Source organism: Phycomyces blakesleeanus (assembly GCF_001638985.1).
Source record: "Phycomyces blakesleeanus NRRL 1555(-) unplaced genomic scaffold PHYBLscaffold_5, whole genome shotgun sequence".
NCBI classification, from domain to species: domain Eukaryota; kingdom Fungi; phylum Mucoromycota; class Mucoromycetes; order Mucorales; family Phycomycetaceae; genus Phycomyces; species Phycomyces blakesleeanus.
Window position 1 is genome coordinate 2,045,909 of NW_017265138.1, and position 14,838 is coordinate 2,060,746.

General features: G+C 39.6%; 7 protein-coding genes across 7 annotated transcripts; 2 read left to right on the top strand and 5 right to left on the bottom strand.

The window, feature by feature from the left end:
• The first annotated feature begins 264 nt into the window (after positions 1-264).
• PHYBLDRAFT_131857 (hypothetical protein) lies at positions 265-1,650 on the top strand. Its single transcript, XM_018429446.1, has 4 exons — positions 265-366; positions 430-562; positions 630-759; positions 824-1,650. Exons 1-4 carry the CDS (start codon positions 295-297, stop codon positions 1,557-1,559), a joined length of 1,071 nt encoding a protein of 356 aa, XP_018295145.1. The 5' UTR covers positions 265-294; the 3' UTR covers positions 1,560-1,650.
• A 105-nt stretch (positions 1,651-1,755) lies between these two features.
• Positions 1,756-3,323, bottom strand: PHYBLDRAFT_40396 (hypothetical protein; the record flags this gene model as incomplete). The annotated part of the gene is made up of 7 exons (XM_018440143.1): positions 3,214-3,323; positions 3,079-3,150; positions 2,912-3,019; positions 2,689-2,818; positions 2,489-2,608; positions 1,962-2,381; positions 1,756-1,877 (listed from the first exon to the last, which is right to left on the bottom strand). Exons 1-7 carry the CDS (start codon positions 3,289-3,291, stop codon positions 1,756-1,758), a joined length of 1,050 nt encoding a protein of 349 aa, XP_018295146.1. The 5' UTR covers positions 3,292-3,323.
• Positions 3,324-3,642: 319 nt separating this feature from the next.
• Positions 3,643-4,105, bottom strand: PHYBLDRAFT_40394 (hypothetical protein). The gene is made up of 3 exons (XM_018440142.1): positions 4,082-4,105; positions 3,870-3,959; positions 3,643-3,824 (listed from the first exon to the last, which is right to left on the bottom strand). The coding sequence occupies exons 1-3, from the start codon at positions 4,082-4,084 to the stop codon at positions 3,660-3,662; spliced, it is 258 nt and encodes an 85-aa protein (XP_018295147.1). The 5' UTR covers positions 4,085-4,105; the 3' UTR covers positions 3,643-3,659.
• Positions 4,106-5,307: 1,202 nt separating this feature from the next.
• On the bottom strand, positions 5,308-6,070 carry PHYBLDRAFT_185948 (hypothetical protein; the record flags this gene model as incomplete). The annotated part of the gene is made up of 2 exons (XM_018439173.1): positions 5,308-5,966; positions 6,058-6,070. 2 exons carry the CDS (start codon positions 6,068-6,070, stop codon positions 5,524-5,526), a joined length of 456 nt encoding a protein of 151 aa, XP_018295148.1. The 3' UTR covers positions 5,308-5,523.
• A 7-nt stretch (positions 6,071-6,077) lies between these two features.
• On the bottom strand, positions 6,078-11,247 carry PHYBLDRAFT_180329 (hypothetical protein; the record flags this gene model as incomplete). Its single annotated transcript, XM_018438297.1, has 11 exons — positions 6,078-6,560; positions 6,618-7,437; positions 7,508-8,148; positions 8,217-8,577; positions 8,656-9,057; positions 9,117-9,238; positions 9,308-9,629; positions 9,697-9,817; positions 9,889-10,191; positions 10,273-10,583; positions 10,644-11,247. 11 exons carry the CDS (start codon positions 11,245-11,247, stop codon positions 6,332-6,334), a joined length of 4,236 nt encoding a protein of 1,411 aa, XP_018295149.1. The 3' UTR covers positions 6,078-6,331.
• Positions 11,248-12,046: 799 nt separating this feature from the next.
• Positions 12,047-13,517, bottom strand: PHYBLDRAFT_131862 (hypothetical protein). The gene is made up of 3 exons (XM_018429447.1): positions 13,503-13,517; positions 13,140-13,406; positions 12,047-13,040 (listed from the first exon to the last, which is right to left on the bottom strand). The coding sequence occupies exons 1-3, from the start codon at positions 13,503-13,505 to the stop codon at positions 12,168-12,170; spliced, it is 1,143 nt and encodes a 380-aa protein (XP_018295150.1). The 5' UTR covers positions 13,506-13,517; the 3' UTR covers positions 12,047-12,167.
• Positions 13,518-13,681: 164 nt separating this feature from the next.
• On the top strand, positions 13,682-14,417 carry PHYBLDRAFT_40386 (hypothetical protein). The gene is made up of 4 exons (XM_018440141.1): positions 13,682-13,709; positions 13,767-13,777; positions 13,839-14,133; positions 14,210-14,417. The coding sequence occupies exons 1-4, from the start codon at positions 13,707-13,709 to the stop codon at positions 14,339-14,341; spliced, it is 441 nt and encodes a 146-aa protein (XP_018295151.1). The 5' UTR covers positions 13,682-13,706; the 3' UTR covers positions 14,342-14,417.
• The last annotated feature ends 421 nt before the right edge of the window (positions 14,418-14,838 follow it).

Below are 14,838 nucleotides of genomic sequence, written 5' to 3' on the forward strand. Positions count from 1 at the left end.
TATTTATTTATTTTCTTGCTTTTAAGCCAATCGTCTGGCTGTAATAGTCTGCGCAGTTCTTGTAAACTAAACACGGCTCATGCATGGCTGAGATATGTTTTGTTGGCTTGTTTTTTTTTATATCTTTTTTGTTTATAAGTCTAAAAATATTAAATATATATATATATATATTTGATAGATCAAGTTCTCTATTTAGAAAAAATGGCGTCTATAAAAGCAAGCTATTTTTAATATTAAAAATAATAAAAAATCAAAAAAGTTATACCTCTTTCTTTCTCTTCATATCTCTTTAACATGGTCGATCTGCGTATTCAAGGCTACAAGGCTCTCTTGAGCCCAAGTTTCATTGCTGAGGAGTTTCCTCTGGTAAAACTTTATATTTTGATCTCTAACACTGGCCAGCATATTGAATCAGATCAAATTCTATAGTCTGAAAAATCAAAGGAGACTGTGGCACAAGCAAGAGAGGAAATATCAAGAATCCTTACAAAGGACGATGACCGTGTATTTGTTATCGTTGGGCCGTGTTCAATTCACGACACTCTTGCAGCAAAGGAATATGGTATGTAAAAAAAATAGCTCGTTATTCTGAGCCAACTAACTCTTACACGTGGATAAATATACGTTAGCCAAACTACTCTTGGAAGCTAAGGCCAAGCACCAAGACGATCTAGTTATTGTGATGCGTGCTTACTTTGAGAAGCCACGGACAACAGTTGGTTGGAAGGGTTTGATCAATGATCCTGATATTGATGAAAGGTAAAATACTTTGATTGTTTGCCAGTCCATAACTAATTATACTAATATTATTTTATACAAATAGCTTTGATATCAACAAAGGTCTTCGCATTGGGCGTGGTCTATTGAGTGAGCTGACCTCAATGGGAATGCCAGTTTCAGTCGAGCTTCTCGACACAATTTCACCTCAGTATCTTGCTGATCTTATCTCATGGGGTGCCATTGGTGCCCGCACAACAGAATCTCAGTTACATCGTGAACTCGCCTCAGGCAGTTCTTTCCCCATCGGCTTCAAAAATGGTACCGATGGAAACCTGACTATTGCCCTGGATGCCATACGCGCTGCTGCTGTCCCCCATCACTTTTTAGGTATCACTCGTGCAGGTGTGGTAGCAATTACCCACACTACCGGCAACACTGATGGTCACATCATTCTGCGGGGTGGAAACCATGGACCAAACTACAGTGCCGAATATGTTCAAGATGCCAAGCTACAGCTTAAGAAGGCTAAACTAGAGACGTCAATCATGGTCGATTGTTCTCATGGAAACTCTAGCAAAGACCACCGCAACCAGCCAAAGGTAGCCCAATGCCTTGCTGAGCAGATTGCAGCAGGAGAGGATGGTTTGGTAGGCGTGATGTTGGAGTCACATTTGAACGAAGGCAAGCAGAGTGTTCCTGCTGATGGCCCAGCTGCTCTTAAATATGGTGTTTCTATTACTGATGGTTGTATCGATTGGGAAAGTACTGTCAAGGTGCTCGATAATCTTGCTCAGGCTGTTAGAGCAAGACGTGCCTACAAAAAGACTGCACCAAACTAATATGTATCACATTTTGTTTCCCTTTTGTACGATAGCGCACTCTCCTTTTTCTTCTTCTTTATACAATAAAAAAAATGATCAATCAACACTCAATATAAAAGTTTCAATTTGTATTTGATCTTTTTCTTTTTTTTTTCTCTTTTTTTCTTTCTCTTTCTTGAATGTCTAGCAAAGTATATAAAATGCAAATAAAAAATTATGCGGCAGATGTAGCACTGGCAAGCGCAGGCTGGATGGTCTTGATCTTCTCAATAAGCACATTGATGGCCATACCAAATAGATCTTGAGCAGGAATAATACCCGAGGTTTCGATATTGACTAACAGAAGCCGATAAGTATTAGTGTTATGTAGTATGACTGACTATTACTTTTGTTTTTTTTAAGGAAAAAAAAGTTGCTTACAGATAAAGTGGTCTCGGACTCTTGTCAATCGTACTTTATTTTCAAACTCCTTGTGTCGAAGAACTTCTCTGCTCACTGTATCCTTGCGAGGGTTTACAACCTTGGCAACCATCTGACCGTTCTTCTTCACAACATCTACAACACCCGGAGCAAAGCACTTTTGGAACTTGTACGCGTCATCACCTGTAATGGGTTCCAAGATTGTGATTTCTGGCAAAAGGCGGTAAGATGCTGTGGCAACGGGTGACCATTTTGCGTGAGTCTTGCCCTGGCCCTTGTGACAGTGCAATTCCATATCAATTTCTTGTCCAGGTCGAAGCTTTGCAAGCAAAATGTCATCATGTACAGGACGAATGGGCTGATCGCCGAACTTCTCTTCTTGGTCACCCTTGGGTTCCCATACCAAGTCCTTTGAGTATACTGTACTCATCAAGTAAGCAAGCAAACAAACAAACAAACAAAGTATAAATGACCTTTCTTTCACCCTTCTCAACAACACTAAAATAATTCTACTTTATCCAACCCACCGTTTGAGTTTTTGTACAGCTTCAATGGGTCAGTTTCACCAGCTGCGGCATTAGGGTTACGTTCGCATTTAACCTTGAGTTTGAATACGATTGTGTTCAAGTCGGTGGGTCCATCCTCCTCTACAAAAAACGTATAATTATGTCAGTTTACTTTTTTAGGTTGGATATAGAAATATTGATTATTTGTAGACCAAACATACCGGCCTTAAATTCGAATGCTGATGGGTCAGCGAGAATGGGTACCAGACCCAAACGATGTGCCAATACTTCATCTTGAATAATGGATGTGTTGTTCATGACATAAACCTTTTCAATAGCCATTGTAGGAACCTTAATAAACAAAACAAAAACAAAAATTATGGTTATTACAAAAAAAGTAGAAGATACTACCAAAACAACAATAATATTTGACAGTATACTTACTTCTGCAATCAAAATTCTGCGGAAAGCATTGGCGATAGAAGCGTCAACACCCTTGAGGTCAAATTCGATACTGTGGTCTGACAAACGATTGATCTTGATGCTGAAGTTCTGTAGACAAAATGTCAGGATTATGATGATCTACAATCGTCTGAATCAAGCTCACTTGCCTTTTTGAAGGACTCGAGATCCCATGCGTTGCTGATTCCAGGATACTGATGAGGGTAATCATTGCCACTAGCCTATTTTATAGATTGTGTGTGAACAACCTAATGGCTTGTTTCTCTCTGAATAATTCTACATACACTGAACACACGATCGCGCTCAATAAAAACACGTGTACGCAAGAGTTCGACGTTGTCGGGAAGTTGTGCGTCAGACATAGTGGTCGTTAAGCGGTAGAAGAAATATATATATATATAAAAAAGAGAAAAGACGTATGTACAAAAGCGGTAGTAAAGGTCTACTAACGAAATAAAATAAAAAATATTTGAGACGTTGAAATTGAAGAGTCACAACCTTCTCTCAAAGGAAAGAAGCCTTTTGGAAAGGCAAGACAAGGAATAGGATACAAGAACAAGAACAAGAATATAAGCTTTTGTATAAGTGGTTGATAAATACAAATAAATGAAAAAAGTAAAATATATTATAAATGAGACAATTAAAACAAGTTCACACAAATTTATATTTATGCGTGTACATGTATATATTTAAAGTAATAATATGAGAATATGGTGTGTCTGGCACTTTATTATTTGGCTTTCTTGTCTTGCTTATTTTTACTCTTGACCATAACCAGTCCGAGGAATGTGAAGATGACAGTGAGGCCAACGATGAGAATGATAAGAGGAATACGAATCGCATACTCCCAAGGCAAGAAGTAATTGCGCAATGGGTGGCCTTCATCTACAAATGGCTGTTTATTGTTAAAAATCAGTACATAATATATAGACATACTTACCATCAATAAAGACCAAATTGTATAATAAGTAAAGATTGCAACTGAGGCAAAAAACGCGACGGCACCAACTGCCTTGTCAGTACCTGTACCCTGTTATTAAAAGTATAAAACAATTAAAGCTATAGTCCAATAGAACAACATAGATGCAGATGACAAGGGTGTGCGCATCGTTTTTTGTCACTATGTGAAAGGAGGTCAGAATGTCATCTTACCATGATTGATGAAAGGTTAGAAAGTGATCTACAGGACAAGAAGTTCACCCAATGCAATCATGCTATCTTGGGCCTTAGCTATTCGCACCACAAAGACTGTGACGTAGTACAATTGTTCTTGGATTATCCAAGAGAGAGAGAGAAACGAAGAGAAAAACATCCTTTATTATAATAAAAGGAGAAGTTTAAAACATTAGTAAAGTCAACTGAATGTATAGAGCTATATTAAGGTTTTTTTTTTTTAAAAAAAAAGGATGTAAATCTGTTTTAGCCAAGTTCTGGGTGAAGAATCAATAAAGGTAAAATAGCCAACATTATTGAATATAAGCGGTGCGTGAATAGGCTTGTGAGATTCAGGAACCAATTGTACCCATAAACTGTAGGCCGCGGTAGACTTACAAAGTAACTAACATATCAAGTACTCTTCCTTTTACGAACAAATGAGCTAAATAATTTTACTTTTACCTTGTAACAAACAACAATCAAAATATAACCTTAATTATTATTATGGCTGCCACCGATCGACAAAACTTGAGTATAACCAGAAATTCAACATAATAAGAAAAATCAGGCAGCTACAATTGTTGAAAATTAAAACCTGAATCGTTATATTCAGGACTAATATTCATACTTCTTCTTTTTTTTTAGTTCAAATAAATGCTTGCAGTGAATTGCAAGGTCTAGATTTTGATATGATAAATGCAATATATTGATTACCATTACTCATTTATTTAATGTAAGCAGAACATAGCCGCGCTTTTATTGAGTTTTAACTTTTGTTTTTTGGTTACAAATTTTCAATAGGAACAAGTTTACTATGTTTTGTTTTTCAATTATATATATATAAAACCTAGGAGCTTTAGTATCCAAGTATCCATCAAAAGTATTGGTAGTGGTTACTAGGCTTATAATCAATCAATAAGATACAGTGGTAATATAAAGAAGCTAGAAAACCTCTTTTAGATATTTTGAATTTAAAAATCCCAACTTTTACTTACAGAAGAAATAAATGCCTTTTTCTGCTCCGGTAACATGTACAATAGTTTTCTCGGAAATTTATGATGTACAATGAAAATGGGTCTCTCTTTTAAGACAGAAAATACATGTTTTCTTGTATAAGCTACACATGTTATATAGTACCAAGGTATATATGAATGTCGTTTCATAAAAAGTATAATCAACAAGCATTCTTTTTGTGTACTACTATAAAACGAAATAAAATGAATGCTTTTTTTTTTAAAAAAAATTATATTTTTATTTGTTTTTTGTTTTTAATATCAGAGTACTGTGAAGCCATCACCTTCCTTATTAAAATAATTTGTGCGTTTATATAGTCTGTGCGCAATATTATTATTATTAATAATAATAAAAGCTTCTTAGTTACTGTTTTTCAAAGAACCATCTGGGTATATAAGGTATAAATAAACTGTTTTTTTTCTATACTATTTGGGTTTGGCTAATGGAATTCCACATTGAGAACAATTTCCACCCTCTATTTTTACATATGAGTCGCAACTTGTACATAATCCTCGGTTGATAACAGTATTTATGTCTGGTTGAGGTGTCCAGCCTGTACGGGCAACCCATGCCGGAGTAGGAGCATGCATAGGTACATACTGAGGAGAACTCTCATCCTTGACAGGTGTATCATAGCCAGAGTCTACTGCTTTGATGTTATTATTACCGGAGGCCTGGGTTTGTTTTTGTATATAACCACACTCGGTACATTTCCAAGGAAGCTCTGAACTTCTCCAGAAAACACAACAAAGGAAAGAAGTATGCGGTGGCTGTGTACTGTCGATTTGGTGGTAGCATTGAGGACACATTGAAGGCCGGATATTGGTTTCTATTGTCGGTGAAGGAGGAAGAGATTCGACATAATGAGCTAGTAAGAAAGTTTAAAATAAATAAATTAATTTTGACATTTTAGAAAACATAAAAATATATATGTAATTAAGTGTGAATAACTAGTTTACCATTAGAAGGCATTTAGAGTGAGAAAACAATAGTTTTTTTTTATTGAAGAGGAAGAGAAAGAGAAAGATAAAGAGAAGGGTACAAAATAATAATAAAAATACATTGGCCATAAAAATGTGCTCAAGAAAAATTTCTAATCCGTCAAGAGAAGCCACAATGGCAATGTGTAACCTCTTACAATAAAACTCTCCCAAACAAGCTAAAGATAATATAGACATAGTCAATGCGTTTGTGGATAAATAGTATTGAATTTGATTTATATTGGATATTTCCTTAAGCAGGCGCAAATTCAATCTTTAAGCGCAATTCTCCACTCCCGGTAGGGTAGAGCGGTAGCCAGATGTCGACAGGCGCAATTTGGCCATCTTCCACGTGTAATAAGTCCCAAATATTCCACCTACATTGGCCAAGATCTATAGAATGCTTTAACTTATTGTGGTCTTTAACTTTAAAGTCAAAGACGGTAGGTTGATTGGATACGGAAGCAGAAAAAGTCTCATGCCTAAAACAAGCCATGGGTTGTCAACATAATGCGATACATTGGATAATGATCTCTTACCATTCAGGAGTTAATGTCTTTTTAATTACTTTGGTCTTATAAGTAGGGCTTCTTCCCACTACCACCCGTACAAATGGATCGCTCGTTCCACCCCGATCGACTCCACGTAGACCTCTGGCTTCCACAATCTGAACAGTCACCTCTCCATTCACACCTTGTGATTCGCTTCCACCAGAACTGTCTGCAAAAGAACTTATAATAGAGTTCGTGTCAATACTAAATCGGGGATTTGTTCCAACTGACTCATTGTCTGAATTAGTGCCAGCATATCCTGAACGGTTACTTGCGCTGATGCTACTATCAGCCAATATTTCGGTGTATGTCGATTGAGCTGGAGCAACCACATTATTAGGCGGCTCTGGAACAGCTTCGGGTATCTCGCTTGTGTACATTCGATTGTCTCCCAGAACAGAGGTTTGTGTCTTTTTGTTAATCAATAGCTTAGGCTGCCACATAAAACGAACACGCACACTGCCGGATACGCCAGCAACACCATCCAAAGGAATCACTGCATCTCGCGATTCAAAACTTTCTACCATATCACCTCTGATAGTGATGCCACCAGATCCGATAGGGTCGTGTCCCTTAATCTGGTTCCAGTCAAACACTTCAATTCTTAAACTAGCTGTTACGCGCGATTGAATAGCAACCGTGAAGACTTCGTTTTTCCAGACAGGATTCAAAGTCTTTTTGATAACAGCACTTCGGTGAACACGTTCTCCGTTAACAGTAAAGACAACATATGGATCACTAGTACCAGACTTATCCGCAGCCATCAAATCTGTGGCACTCACAAGTGTTACAGTGAGGTTGCCTTGATCTAAAATAGTCAATATTGTATCAGCATATGTGCACTCATCTTGATACCAAGCATCTCATAAAATACATACTCTCCAAGCTCTCGTCCGGGTTCAGAGTAAAATTCGACAAAGGAATATAGTCAAAACTCAATCTAATACGCCCAGGAGAATTTGTTCCCATCAATGGATACCAATCACCCTTGAAGCTAGTCTCAGGGTCTTGCTGTTGGCGACGTCGCTGCTGCTGAATCCTTCGGACGATCTTGCTAGCAGAATCAACCCAGTAACCAATCTTGACATCATCTTTTTCATCTGAAGATGCTGGTTTGATTTCAATAGCCACTCGAGAAAAGTCTGTTTCCTTTATAAACGCATCGCCAGTTTCTTCAAACTTGATATCTTTGCCTCTCATTTTGGAAGTTTTGTATTGGGGGCTCAGAGAATCTACCACAAGACGACAATATGCTGCTGCTACATGTGGAAGAGACACCTCGTGTATCTTGACCTTGATTATACCAGAACGATATGATATCAAGTCAACTAAATCATCGGGCGTGTACTTTATATAAGAACCATGCAAGTCTTTCAGAGGTGGCTCTTGATGTGAGCTCACTAGTTCTCCTTCTTCCGGTGTAGGTACTTGTGGGATAGAAAGTGCAGGTAAGAACTCGGCTGTATAGCGTAATTCACCCTTTGTGGAACGTCTATCAGTAGAACGAAGCTGTGCCCACCTAATTATAAAAAAAAATCTGTAAGATAAGCTGCACTAGGAATACCTTTTTTTTAAAAGTTTACTTACTGATCAATCTTCTTTCCGGTAGATTCACACCACCTGTCTGGGTTCTCTGCCTGATCACCGATGCATTGGCGAACAAGATTACTCATATGGATTTCAGTTACGCCAAGGGACTTATCCTTCGTTCTTTGGTTCCAGTCCATGACTTCAAGCAACAAGTCTTCTTTGGGGGAGTGAATTGGAATATAGTGAATTTCACCCCACTCAGGATAAAGATTGTTGTCAATAACCTCGGTGGATGCACGGATCTGGTTACCCGATAAAACACGCACATAGGGATCAGACTTTCCGTTTGTTACTGCTTCTACGTTGCGTAAATCTCTGGCTTCCCATAAAGCGAGTCGAACTACACCAATAGGTGGATCTATATATATATATATATATAAGACAAATTAACGATCGTTTTTTTCTATATTAAATACACTTTTGCATTTATACATACTGTCAAATCCGTGACCACCTAAGCCTTCAGAAATACCAGACATTATCACTGGCTTCCATTGAGCGCTCATGCGAATAGTACCCACATCCTTTCCGTCGCGAGTTAAAGTAAGACGATAGTCGTTCTCTTCTTGTGTTCTCATCAAGTCATTCAAGTAAGAGGTGCACACACCCAATACATCTTTGTTATTGGCACTATTTTTGACTTCCACGCGAATAAAAACTTCAGACTTGTCCAAAATAACCATCTCTTGGGATACTTCATAACTAGGGTTGTTGTTGCGTTTCACCACTGGCGTTTTGAGTTTTTCGGTTCCACTAATAATCAAGCGCACATAAGGACTGATTTTGTCTCCTTCAAGATCACTACACTCGTGAACAGTCAAACGTAATACACCAGAATCTAAGGGCAGAAGATTAATAGCTTGTAAGATATAGGTATGTGTATGTATATTTTCTTACTGGACTCCACAGCAGGCTCGATGGTTCCATCGATATTCTTTATTGGCTTTGAAATAGGCAAGTAGTGCAGATCGACTCTCAAATCACTGATAGACTTTCCATCTCGTAAGAGTACGACATTTCTGTCAATATTTATGTTATGGGGTTAACCATTTGTTGATGTTTATGTCACACAACGCCCGTTGACTTACACTCCTTCTTGATCATATTTGTTTTCAGCATCCAATTCGCGAAGATCATAAATTCCGGTTGCTAATCGTCTGTCTTTGGAACCGGGGTTGTGGTCTCTTAATTCCAAGCAGAGCTGAGAAGTGAGATTGTTTAGTAGCAAAAAGTGGGTTTCATTCCATTGAGGTTCCAATGTTTTTTCCTTGGGACTTGTACGTCCAAGTTCCTGGGCATGATCAATATAGAAGCGAATAAAAGGGTTCGCTGGTTCACAGATCAGATCCTCACAATTACTAATAGGTGAAGCAGAATAGACAGTAATTGCCAGAACACCGTTTGCTTGACCTATTTAGGGTTAGATTGATTGCCATGGGGGTGTGTGTTTTTTTTTTAAAAAAAAAAGCATACTTACTCATATCTAGATCACCGGCCATGAATTTATCCACTTCAACCGTAAACACATTAGGAGCATAGAGAAGTGGGCCCAAAATAGCATGAATCTGGTCGGCAATAAAGCCTTGGAGACCGGGGATCTGGTTAATTTAGGAAACTCTGTAAATATATCTGTACATGTATAAGGTATGACACTAAGTATGACACTAACAATGTTGACATCAAACCCGAAAGAGTCGCCACCCAGAGGCTTGCAAACATAATCAAATTCAGGCTTCTCAAGAAAACATGCATCAATTGTCTTGATATAAGGGAACTTGCTCATAAATCGAATGTTAACGCGCATATGGCCAGTAAAGCTCATATCCTCAACAAGAATCGGAAATCCAGCGCCAAGAGACCCTTTTCCGACACGTGCAGTCATGACTACTCGCGGATTGACTCGAGAATCGAGCTCTTTTGCCGACAAGTCCGTGAGATCATTGGGCATAAAAGACACGCGCCAGTCCATACACTGAAAAGAAAGAAAAAAGTGTATTAAATAAAATAAACAGGTTGGTAATATGTTTCTTTTTTTTTAAAAAAAAAGGCTTACGACAGTATCAGGTTCAGTATTTGGATAAGTTTTGACGCTGTCGATCAGAAAAGGCTTGGTTCCCAAAGTGAATGTTGTAAGTCTAACTGAGTCCAGGAAACTGGGAAGATAATCGGTAATGTATGTGTCCAAATTCTCCACAACAAGGGCACTGAGAACAGGCTCGAAAATCAACCAGAATTTTTGGACAAAGCTGTTCATCCACTCCACAGTCTCTTCGTCAGCCTCAACCTTTACTTTAGCAACTTCCCGTTGAATATCGTCCCTCGCATTTCGCCTAAAGCGACGTATGCTCAGCTGATAGTATGTACCTTGTGGACAAAAGCAAGTTTAATTAACACTGATACTAGAAAAATTATGTAATTATTTACCCAAGAAAAGACATCCGAGAAAAACAGGTCCTAGGCCACCACCAACTTTTCCAATTATCCAGGCCATCAATGCAGTGATTACAAGAGCAGAGACATTATGCCACCATTCTCCGTAGTACATATTTGGGATGGCTTCATCCAGTATATGGAACTTGGGTTGTGTTGCCTTGATATTCAATGAACCACCTGGATTGTTCTCAGTTGAGAAAGCTGTCCAGCCTGTTCTATACCACGGAGGAATTCGTGAAGCTGGGAGAGGGCAGTGAGGGAAAGTTCCCACCATAGTTGGGGATATGTCTTCTCGATCAGTAGAAGTGATCCCCTCTGTAGAAATTTCAAGTTTCTTTCTAAGACGGGATGGCATTACAGGCTTCTTTTCTGCTTCTGTGATGACTCTTTTGATTTCATTAGCATCGTGGGTTGCGAGTTCGGTTTTTAAACCATCGCTTTTTGCGAATGCATGCAAGTCTGGGACAATGTCTGCTGGAATGAGTTTTTTAGCTGAAGTATGCGGTTGACTAGTAGTGTCAACAGCGTGAATAGGCGCTGCGGAAGAGTCAAACGTATCGTTATCAGCTGCAGATATATCAATTTTATCGGCCATTGTGCTGATAATCAGTGGCCGTTTATATTATTTGTATCGTTTAAAGGAGAGTTGTAAGGAGATAAATAAAGGAAAAACGGCAAGGGACTTTAGAACCGAAGACCAAGAAGACTCGAATGACCTAGAGTCACGTAAAAACTATCAGCCTCCGCAATTGAACGTACAGCATTTTAATTTGAAAATTAAGACAGCTTGATTTTTTTTAAACCATTTTTTTTAATATCAAAATCATCTCAATTCAAATTCTTTGTTAATATAACAATTCAAATATGCCTCAGCACGTCATACCTATCTCTTTTCATCACTAATATCAATTTCTCTAGCTCTATCGCCAAGATTTGTTTCATTGACACTATCATCGTGTGTTAAAAGAGGTTTCTCTGCGGGGTTGTATGAAATGAAGATCAAATATCTTCTTTTAATTAAACACAAAACAGCTCTTCTTTTTTTCATTTGTCTCAAAAAAATATGTTGCTTGTCTGAATTTGTAGTAGTTTCGTCTAAAACAAAGGCAGAATCATGTGATTGTTTTCAATTATCCTAAATTACTAGTTAAACATGGCTCTATTAATAATAATAGAAAGTTTATATATTAGTTTCAAGTTCAAGCAATGGTGTTCTTCAGTAAACTAGGTTATTTATCACGTTAAATACAAGTGAAATCATTGTTGGACACAGTTTTTTGTTTGCACAACATCAAATTGAAAACCAGCGGATTTTACATTTTAAATTTACTGTACTACTTGAAAGAATAAAGGCCGCAAATGATATAAGATAATAAAATTCAGGGTCATTGAGTATATGGTACAAACGATCAGATCAGACAAGCTGCCTGCGCTTTATGACATTTATTAACTGCTCAAAAACAAAACTGGGATAAGGGAAAGCAAGAACAATCAAAAGAAAACGACATTAGAGATTTAGGCAGAGTGAAGAGTCTCGAGGAACTTGGTGGCGACGTGCTTGGTGCGCTTGGTCTTCTTGGGGGGCTGGGCCTTGGAGACCTTGCCAGACTTGCGCTTCAAGTCAGCGACGATCTCAGCACGACGGAGGACCTGAGCGTAGGGGTTGAGGCGGTTCATGACACCCTGGTTGCGGAGAGGGTTCTTCTTCTGGGTGAAGGGACGCTTCTCGTGCTTGTTACCAGCGGGGCGGACAACAGACTGGATTTCGTCAGAGTTAATAAGACGAGAAACATCAGGGTTGGTCATGATATGAGCGGGAAGAACATAATCCTTCTTCAAGGTGGCGGGGGTCTCGTAGGTACCGTAGAGGGCATCCAAAAGACCGAAGGCGCTCTTGGTCCAGATGACGAAACGTCCGAGATGACCACCAGGGGCCAACTGCAACAGGTTCAAGCGACGGACGTTGACAACCTCAACACCGGGCAAGTTGCGGAAAGCCTTGACGATACCGTTGTCTTCGTTGTAGATGACAAGGGGACCGCGACGCTGGCGGTGACGGCGGTTACGGAGCTTTCCGACACCGGCACGGAGCTTGCGAGAGTTGGAGACCTTGACGACATCAGCGTAGGCGTTGACAGCCTTCAAGAGTGCGACGGCATCCTTGGTCTTTGTGAGAGTCTCGACCTTGTCGGACAAAACAAGAGGAACTTCCTCAATCTTCTCAACACGGTGACCGCGAGCCATGACCAACGAAGGAAGAGCAGAGGCGGCCAAAGCAGAGGCAGTGGCGAAACGCTTCTGGTTCAAGTTGGTCTTAATGTGCCACTTGCGCCAGGTCTTAGTAGGAGCGAACATACGACCACCACGGCACATGTTACCGAAAGCAGCCTAATCAATTCAAATAGATCAAGCAGATCATATAGAACCAACAGATTGAGCTGATTAGATACTGTATAACAAAGCCTATTTTCGAATCAATATGCATACCTGACCAGCACGGTGAGTACCGGAACCGTTGACACGGGGAATACGGGCAACAGCACGACCAGTACCCCAGGACTCAGCAGATGTCTGGTGGCCAGCCTTCTCAGACACAGCGTAGGGCTGACGCTTGTTCTTGGCCATGTTGGTGTGGACAAAGTTCACAATGTCAGGGCGGATGGGAGCCTTGAAGACAGCGGGGAGGGGGAGAGTGCCATCAGTGGAGTTGCCTGATTCGGCGTAGACGTTAATAACGGGTCTGGCAGCTGCGGACTAATGGTTAAAAAAAGCAGTTAAATATCATGGTAAATTCATCCATCCATTCGTAGGGTCGGTAGATGGTAGGTATTCCGTCGAGCAATCTATTACCATGGTTGAAAAGATAGAGGATAGATGAAGAAGCAATAATAGTGGCAATCGTAAACAACTTTCAAGAAGTGTGTGCGGAGTTTGAAATGTCCGGTATCGCAACCATCAAGAAGCATCTTCGAGTCACATCCAAAGTAATATATTGAGAACGATCAATCTTCAAGGACTCCTCCCTTTATATCCATTTGTCCAGCATAACATACAATGGTAAGCCATATCAATGGATGGATGGGTATTCAGTTTAACTAATACGATTTATTTTAGGGTCGCGTTAGGTAACATTCGACTACGACAATGATCAAATGCTAGATTACATGCTGATCGATGATTATATAGAACCAAGACTGTCAAGAAGGCCTCCCGTGTGTTGATCGAGAAGTACTACCCCCGTCTTACTCTCGACTTCCAGACCAACAAGAAGATCGCCGATGAGGTTGCTATCATTAGCTCCAAGCGTCTCCGCAACAAGATCGCTGGTTTCACCACCCACTTGATGAAGCGTATCTCCCGTGGTCCCGTCCGTGGCATCTCCTTCAAGATGCAGGAAGAGGAGCGTGAGCGCAGAGATCAGTACGTTCCCGAGTTCTCCGCTTTGGATACCTCTGCCATCGAGATTGATCCCGAGACCCAGGTACGAATTTTTTATATTCTTTATAAATATTTTCTTGCTTAGGATATCTATACTGACAATAATCTCTCTTTTACAGGAACTCCTCAAGTCCCTCAACTTCGAGAACCTCGCTGGTGTCCAGGTCACCAACCCTATTGCCAACGACTTTAAGCCCCGTCGTCGTGGTGACCGTGCTCCCCGTGAGAAGACCGTTGAGGCCTCTGCCTAAACTTCTTCTTTCTTGGTTGCGCTTATAAAAATCATTTCTAATAAATAATTTTGGAAAGCACCACTGCTTGAAGGCTGGTTTTTATGAGGAAGGAATTGAATTAGGATGACAAACATTGCATTAGTCTTGGGAAATTTAATGCTGAATATTAGTAAAACAAGCATTATTTTAACGCTTAAGACTCCAACTTGAAAATTGTGTATTGGTCTACGGAACTGTGAATACTATTAACTAAAAAACAGGAGATCCTCTGCATTGAAAAGTAATATTGTCTTGATCTGTTTGTACTTTTAATCAAACATTTTGTTATTGCTTATTGAGCGAATATCCTGTATGATCTATGGTTTGTAAGAGAGTAGGCATTTTTTCTGTCGGAGAAGGAACACTAAGCCAACCTTTGTCAGTGGGATTAACTGGACAAGCTGTGAGTATGTTGAGTCAGCATGTGAAAAATATTCCCCCGCAATAAATCGTATCCCAGCTTTCACTTTGCGCAC

What these genes read in the sequence shown, in the direction of transcription:
- PHYBLDRAFT_40394 (XM_018440142.1), bottom strand. An exon ending in CAATTTGGTCTTTATTGATG is followed by an intron (nt 3,825 to 3,869) that starts GTAAGTATGTCT and finishes AACAATAAACAG; the next exon opens with CCATTTGTAGATGAAGGCCA.
- PHYBLDRAFT_131857 (XM_018429446.1), top strand. Translation starts at nt 295, where the DNA reads ATGGTCGATCTGCGTATTCAAGGCTACAAGGCTCTCTTGAGCCCAAGT. An exon ending in TTGCTGAGGAGTTTCCTCTG is followed by an intron (nt 367 to 429) that starts GTAAAACTTTAT and finishes CAAATTCTATAG; the next exon opens with TCTGAAAAATCAAAGGAGAC. An exon ending in GATCCTGATATTGATGAAAG is followed by an intron (nt 760 to 823) that starts GTAAAATACTTT and finishes TTATACAAATAG; the next exon opens with CTTTGATATCAACAAAGGTC.
- PHYBLDRAFT_131862 (XM_018429447.1), bottom strand. An exon ending in GTACTCACCGTGCTGGTCAG is followed by an intron (nt 13,041 to 13,139) that starts GTATGCATATTG and finishes TGAATTGATTAG; the next exon opens with GCTGCTTTCGGTAACATGTG.
- PHYBLDRAFT_40386 (XM_018440141.1), top strand. An exon ending in AGATTGATCCCGAGACCCAG is followed by an intron (nt 14,134 to 14,209) that starts GTACGAATTTTT and finishes TCTCTTTTACAG; the next exon opens with GAACTCCTCAAGTCCCTCAA.